Raw genomic sequence first — 7,722 nt, forward strand, 5'->3', positions numbered from 1 at the left:
TCAATCAATAAAAAGGGGGAAAATCGAAAATTGGAACAATAAACAATTAATGTAAATAAAAAACTCAAAACTTTTAAAAGTAATTACCTTTTTTTGAGAGGGAAAAGATTTGATTTTTTTTGTTCAATTGCTTGAATCTGGTTGGTGAGTTTCCATTTTCGTTTTATGAAATTTCCGCTTTCTTTGTTTTCAAACTTTCACTTGTTTATTGTCTGCTTTTTTGGTGTATATAATGCAAAATTTTGTAATTCCATTTTGTTATGCATTTTAAACTTATATTCACTTCACCACTTTGGAGAATGATATTTTCAAACTATGGCAGAAATCTTATAGATATCTAAGCAACTAAAACCAAACATAAACTCAACAATTCTCTAAATACACAAACCAGGCAATGGCTAACATCTCAAACATATAATGATCCACACAATAATAGCAATATTAAGAAGCTCACAACTAAAAATTCCTATTTCATCTTACACATTTATGTTTTACCTCTCCGTCCATCTTCATATTCAATATCCATTTCATGCATATCCTTCTTTATATTCAATATTCATTTGATGCATCTCTCGTTGGTTGACGTATTACATGTTTTTCAACCTCTTGTACTCCATTGATATGAACCAGGCTCTCAAAATAAGCATGAAGGGTGATGACCGCCCAAATATGATCTAGATAAGTATTAATCTCAAGCTCCTTAAGCTCTTGGGTGGAGGCGTCAAATAGGAGTACTTCATTATTTGTGTCTCTAACAAACAAATCACCATTTTTTCCAAATCCCAATGGGCGTACAACTCCAGAAATGGATTTAATATTGAATTGTTTAGTCCACACTCCTTCACTTGTAACCCATAAATCAAAAGACGTGTCAATTCTTTCCGATGGGTAAACAATAGCACCAAGTGATCCATTACACACCAATAGATCAACATAGTATTCTGGGAAAGACCCAACGAATTCTGGGATAGGTAAAATTAAGAACTTCTCATTCCCCATGTCAAATGAAAGAATCAGTCCTCTAAAATCAAGATATGCCCCTATCTCTATTTTCCAATAGCAAATTCCATTTACATAAATATTTCCCAAAGCTGTATAAGTTGGTGCATACTCAGGAGATGGAATTTCCTTCCAGGAATTACTTCTAAGAGAATACAACTCAACTTGGTACATACTATGAGGATGTGGATGTTCTTCTTCACTATTAACAAAAGTAAGACTAACAAATCGTATGACTTTGTAGTCATCAGTTTTAGAATCAAACCCAAAAGCAGCGTGGTAAAATTCAACGTCATCTAAAGTAAGGTAGGTTTCTTCGAATGGGGAAAAATATGGAGGGCGTTGGATTGAAGATGGTGGAAGGATTTTAAACTCTCTGGTTGATGGGTTCCAAATGGCAGCCTTATCCTTTGAAGGATCAAGTAAACACATTAATCCATGACAAGCACCGTAAAGAGAGGGGATATCATTCTTAAAAAAGGGCAAGTGAATGTTCTGTTTAACTATATAATTTTGATCTTTTTCAGTTGAAAGTTGAGAGAAATAAGGTTGGAAGGTGTTACCATCACAGCGACTAAGAAGTAGATTAAGGTTGTTGTTTTCAAGGTTGTTGTGATAATTATTGGAAATGAAATGAGGAGTTTGAAAAGAAGGACACCAATACTTACAAACACAGTTGAAGCGAGTAAAGGATTTAACTGGAAGCTTTGACAGAATTTCCATAACCAAAGCTTCTGGCAATTCAAACCTTGGCCTCTGCATCTTGCTATTTTGATTTTCTTTGTAATTGACTAAGAGGAATAAATAAGCAAGCAACATGGGAGTTGGTAGGTGTCATCTATGGTCCAAACCTTAACCATGAAGTTAAGAAGCATAAAAGGTAAGCATTTAATACGTTTTAGGCAAATTTCCTTATTTGCATTTTTATCCATATCAAGAAATAATGTATTTTCATAAAATAACTAAGGAGTTATTTGTAATTTTAAAATTTAACTCAGCCATTAAGTTGTAATGTAATAGTTCATACTTCTGAGTTTGGTTTCTCAGTAATTAAATTTATTATCAAAATTAGATTTATACATGTTGCGCGGAAGCGTGTAAAAGAGTAAAATTATTGTACTGAAAATCACACTAAGTTCAACTCCTAGGAAAGAGAGGTGGATCACGAGGATCACTTAAGTACCAGGTCTTTCCTAGCTAGAATATCCCTATATCATAATTTAATAGCACAATAAATCACTACAATCACACTCATAAAATATGCAAAAATAAACAATAAAGAACATCAGAATTTTAATGAGGTTCAGCAAATTTTGCCTACGTCCTCGGGCACTACCAAATATATTTCACTCCAAAAATACAAGTGAAATTTACTAATAGTAAGAGAGAGAACAATGCCTTAAGTAAAGAATGACAAATATGGGATGAAGAAAATGAGAAATGGTTAGGCCTATTTATAGTTGAGGTTTAGGGATCAACTTGCAAAGTCCCTATACAATTAGGGACCGAAATTGCAATTATCCCATGCCAAATTTCAAACCAAATTTCGGTGCCTTAAATGTTCTGATTTCCGGTGTCAATTTTCTCACACCTATATCTTTGAATTTTCAAAGATATGGATAGCTGCTAATAATCTGCACCTTGAAAATTTGTTTAGGATAATCTTATCTTCACATAATTCTTTCTGCCTTTGACAACAATACTTGATAGTGTCTTCTTCAACTGTTAAACTTGCAGGATATTGATCAAGTTCAAACAATGTTCGAACTTGGTTGCTGTTACCTCCTTGGTCATCATATCTGCGGAATTATCTATAGTCTTAATATTCTGAAGATGAATTTTCCCTTCATCAATAATTTCTCGCTCGCACGAAATGGAATCGTACGTCGATGTGCTTTGTACGTGCATGATAGACTTGATTCTTTGCTAAATGAATATCACTTTGTCTATCACAATACACGTTAATATGCTCCTGAACCAATCCCAAGGTTTTAACCATACCTTGTAACCAAATAGCTTCCTTTACAGCCTCTGTTACAACCATGTATTCGGCTTCTGTGGTTGACAACGCAAGTGTAGACTGTAGTGTAGACTTCCAACTTATTGGTCCTCCAGCAAGTGTAAACACATAATCAGTGGTTGATCTTTGTTTGTCCAAATCACCTATTATCCTACTTGAATAGTAATCCAGCATCCACGGTCTTCTGAATATACTGTAGAATTCATTTCACAGCTTGGCAATATCCTTTTCCAGGATTATGCATATACCTGCTCACTATACTAACTGTCTGTGAAATGTCGGGTCTTGTACACACCATTGCATACATCAAGCTACCCACTATATTAGAATACGGAACTTGCAACATGTATTCTCATTTCATATTCGTCAAACGAGATAGTTATGCAAAAAGCTTGAAATGAGAAGTCAACAGGGTACTTACAAGTTTTGTCTACTCGTTCATGCCAAATTGTTGTATTACCTTATTCAAATACTGCTTTTGAGACAAGCTAAAGCTAACTCAGCCATGAGCTCTATCTCTACATATTTCCATGCCAAGAATTTTCTTAACTTCACCTAGATCTTTCATCTCAAATTCAAAATTGAGTTGAGTCTTCAATCTCTCAATCTCAACTTTGCTCTTAGATGCTATAAGCATATCATCAAAATATAAGAGCAAGTATATGAAAGTTCCTACTTGTAGTTTTTAAAAATACACGCAATGATCAAATTTACTTCTTGTGTACCTTTGCCCTTTCATAAATTGATCAAATCGCTAGTACCACTGCCTCGGAGATTGTTTCAATCCATAAAGCGACTTTGTCAATTTTCAAACCCAATTTTCTTTATCAGCAACCTTGAATCCATCTGGCTGAGTCATATAGATTTCCTCTTCCAAATCACCATGTAAAAATGTGGTCTTCACATCAAGCTGAACTAGTTCAAAGTCATATTGTGCAACCAAGGCTAGCAAAATTCGAATAGACGAATGCTTCACAACTGGAGAAAACACTTCATTGTAACCTATTCCTTCTTTCTGAGTGTAACCTTTTGCTACCAATCTAGCCTTGTATCGAATTTTATTTTTACCAGGAAATCCTTCCTTCTTTACATATACTTATTTGCATTCAATTGCATTCTTTCCCTTGGGCAGTGTTACCAACTCTCAGGTCCTATTTTTATAAAGAGACTACATTTCTTCGTTCATGACTTACTTCCACTTTACACCATCAGGGTTACTTATTGCTTCTGTGTAAGTAGACGAAACATCATCTTCTACAATTGGAAGCACATAGGCCACTATATCATCAAAGCGAGCAGGCTTACGAATCTCTCTTCTTAACCTCCTATATGCAATTGAATCTTATTGTTGTAGAGGTTCTTGGGTTGGAACTTTTTCATCATTTGTCCCTCCAATATTAGCTGGGTCATCATTAACCTTTTAAGCTCCACCTACTACAAAGTACTACTGGTTTTGTCATCCTTTTGTGAATCATTGTACTTTAACATGATTGATTCATCAAAAGTCACATCTCTACTTTAACATGTAAATATATATTTGTATATTTTCTTAAATAATAAGTAAAAGATATTTATATATATAATAATTATTAAAATAAGACAAGTGCATAATTATTATTGGTACATGTGTTTAAAATATATATAATTTCTTATATAATAAGTAAATGATAATAATTAAATTATAAGATTTTTTATAATAAACAAATTGAATAATGACAATTGTAATAAAAATATTGGTACATTGTTATAAAATAATTTGTTTACTTAATATTAAAGTAATATAAAATAACTAAAAGAAATAAGTAAATAGAATAAAAAGAAAGTAAAAGAAAGAAGAACAGAAAAGAACCAAAGAATAAAACGAAAACAGGGGAAGAAAAAGGGAAAGAAAAAAAGGGGGAAAACAAAGTATTGTTGGAATTAGATTAAGGTTTTGGAAGCTCTTAGGTTTTTAAGCATGGGTTATGCTAAACAAAAAGAAGAATTAGGGATTTAATTGAATAAATTTTAAGTTAGAATTGGAAAAGGGATTAAATTGTAAAAGAAACTATAAGTTTTGTGTTTTAGGAAATTAAATTGAATGAAATTTTAAATTAGGGTTTTATAATGAACACTAGATTGTTAGGGTGAATATGGAAGGAAATTGAGTAGAAATGAAGTATAAATTAAGTTAAACAAATAAAAGAGTTAATTAGGATTAAATTGGAATTAAGGAATAAATTGAATAAAAATTCAATTAATTATTAAATTAATGCTGTAATTAATAATGTAAATTGTTATTATTATTTTCGTAGCTAACAAGGAAAATGAGGTATCGGCATCCAAAGGAAAAGAAAAGATCGTTGAGGAGTAAATGCGTATTCCGGGTTTGTATTACTATAACTCAAACTATTTATTAAATGTCATATTAAATTTGTAGTCATGGGACATCTAAGATAAGGTAAATAATAATATTTGAAATTAAGTAAGAATATGTGTGAATATTGAATTATATGTGAATTGAGATAATAGATGTTTTGAATTGATCGGATATTTGAAATTGTTGTGGAAATGAATTTGAAATTAGAAAAGTAAAATAATACCCTATTAACTTGTCGGACTAGATTGGATATAAATGGCATGCCATAGGATTGTGATGTGATGAGGAGATTTGTAGCTCGGCCGAGAAGATGATTCTGTCATTATATGTTTTAGTTTAACCAAAGAGGCATTTAATGCCTTATTGGATTGTTTGGGAGGATATGATATACCGGTGTATTTGGGAGGCTATATTATACTAGTGCGTTATGGAGGATTTATATTATTCCGGGTGTGTTTGGGTTAGATATCTGGTGTGTTTAGGTGGAATCCACATATCTATCAGAGTCCGAGCCTTGTTAATAGGGCAAATAATTGAAATGAAAATTTGAAAATGAGATTGATTGATTTGTCACTACTGAAACGTACGAGAAAGAATGTATGAATTAAATTATGAATTGAATTAGTATGAAAAAAAATGAAATATGGATTTAAGATTTATGAAGTGATATATAATTATGTATAATTAGTTTAAAAGATTTATAAAGCTTATGGTTGATGTTGTAATTTATTAATGTTAAATAGTTTGGTTTATAGTAATACCACTGAGTATGAAATACTCAGCGTACGGTTGTTTCCATGCGTAGGTCATTAGAGTTCAAGATCCAGTTCAACATCCAGAAAGATCCTGACTCCAACAAGAAAATTTTGTGATGTATTTCTTCTTTTTGTTTAAGTGGCATGTACTAGGTGGTTGTACATGAGTCATGTATATATATAGGTTAAATGATCTTGTTGTAATTAGATAGTTATGAAATTTTGGATGATAAGTAAGTTTAAATTTATAAATTAGTAAATTTGGTATTAAATTTTGAAATGAAATGAAAGATATGAATTAGTTCCTTATATGTTAGCACTTTAAAATTTAAGCAATAAATCAATGGATTAAGCATGATCTAGTAGTGTTTAAGATGTAAAATTCTTTGGTTGAAACATTGGTATTGGTTTGTTTTAGGTTTAAATTTGTAAGGGGATTTAGGTAAAAATAAGCAGAAATACTGTCAAAATTTTTGTAAAAAATTTACGAAAATTTTTTCGAAATACTCGAACAAGTCCCGTTCTAGTTTTAATACATGTTTTGGGCTTCGAGAGTCCAATATAGGGACTTAATTATTAAATTATACTATGAATGTTATATTAAATATGAATTATTCGTAAGTTATCTGATATGTTCGGTAGTGCCTTGTAACCCTGTTTCGACGACAGTTTAGGGTTAAGGGGTGTTACAATAAGGCCTTGTCTTTATCTTCAAATTTCTCATCCAAATTTAGCAAGTCAGCTAAAATTTTATTGAATGAGTTCACATGGTTATTCATCGACATACCAGGCGCATACGTGAATCGATAAAGTTTCTTTTTCATATAAAGCCTACTTTCAAGACTTTTCGTTAGAAACTTTTCTTCCAGTGTATCCCATAACTTCTTCACTGATGTCTCCCTCATGACAGAGTACTTATGCTCTTTGGCCAAACATAGGCGGATTGTTCCACACGCCTGTCCATTGATCTTGGCCCATTCCTTGTCATCCATCTTGTCAGGTTTTTCTTCAAGGGCTATATCCAGCTCTTGCTGACATAAGACATCCATGATCTCACATTGCCACATACCAAAATTATTGGTACCATCAAATTTCTCTATTTCAAATTTTGCATTGGTCACAATAGTCCTTGCTGATGACGATACCTCTGCCATTTTTCTCCTCAATCCCAACTACAGTATACGTGAATAGCGTAATAAACGGTCATATTCCTCAAGTACGAATCTAGCTCTGATACCAATTGTTGTGGGAAGCGTGTAAAAGATTAAGATTATTATACTGAAAAATCACACTAAGTTCAACTCCCAGGAAAGAGAGATGGATCACGAGGATCACTTAAGTACTAGGTCTTTCCTAGCCAGAATATCCTTCTATTGTAATTTAATAGCACAATAAACCACTACAATCACACTCACAAAATATGCAAAAATAAACAATAAAGAACACCAGAATTTTAACGAGGTTTAGTAAATTTTGCCTATGTCCTCGGGCACTACCAAATATATTTCACTCTAAAAATACAAGTGAAATTTACAAATAAGGAGAGAGAAAACAATACCTTAAGTAGAGAATGACAAATATGGGATGAA

General features: G+C 32.3%; 1 protein-coding gene across 1 annotated transcript; it reads right to left on the reverse strand.

Moving 5' to 3' along the window:
* Positions 1 to 358: 358 nt before the first annotated feature.
* Positions 359 to 1,823, reverse strand: LOC107889919 (F-box protein CPR1). The gene has a single exon (XM_016814470.2). It carries the CDS (start codon positions 1,816 to 1,818, stop codon positions 550 to 552), a length of 1,269 nt encoding a protein of 422 aa, XP_016669959.2. The 5' UTR covers positions 1,819 to 1,823; the 3' UTR covers positions 359 to 549.
* Between the last annotated feature and the right edge of the window lie 5,899 nt (positions 1,824 to 7,722).

Source organism: Gossypium hirsutum, chromosome A10, assembly GCF_007990345.1.
Source record: "Gossypium hirsutum isolate 1008001.06 chromosome A10, Gossypium_hirsutum_v2.1, whole genome shotgun sequence".
Lineage (NCBI taxonomy): Eukaryota > Viridiplantae > Streptophyta > Magnoliopsida > Malvales > Malvaceae > Gossypium > Gossypium hirsutum.

What these genes read in the sequence shown, in the direction of transcription:
- LOC107889919 (XM_016814470.2), bottom strand. Translation starts at nt 1,818, where the DNA reads ATGTTGCTTGCTTATTTATTCCTCTTAGTCAATTACAAAGAAAATCAA.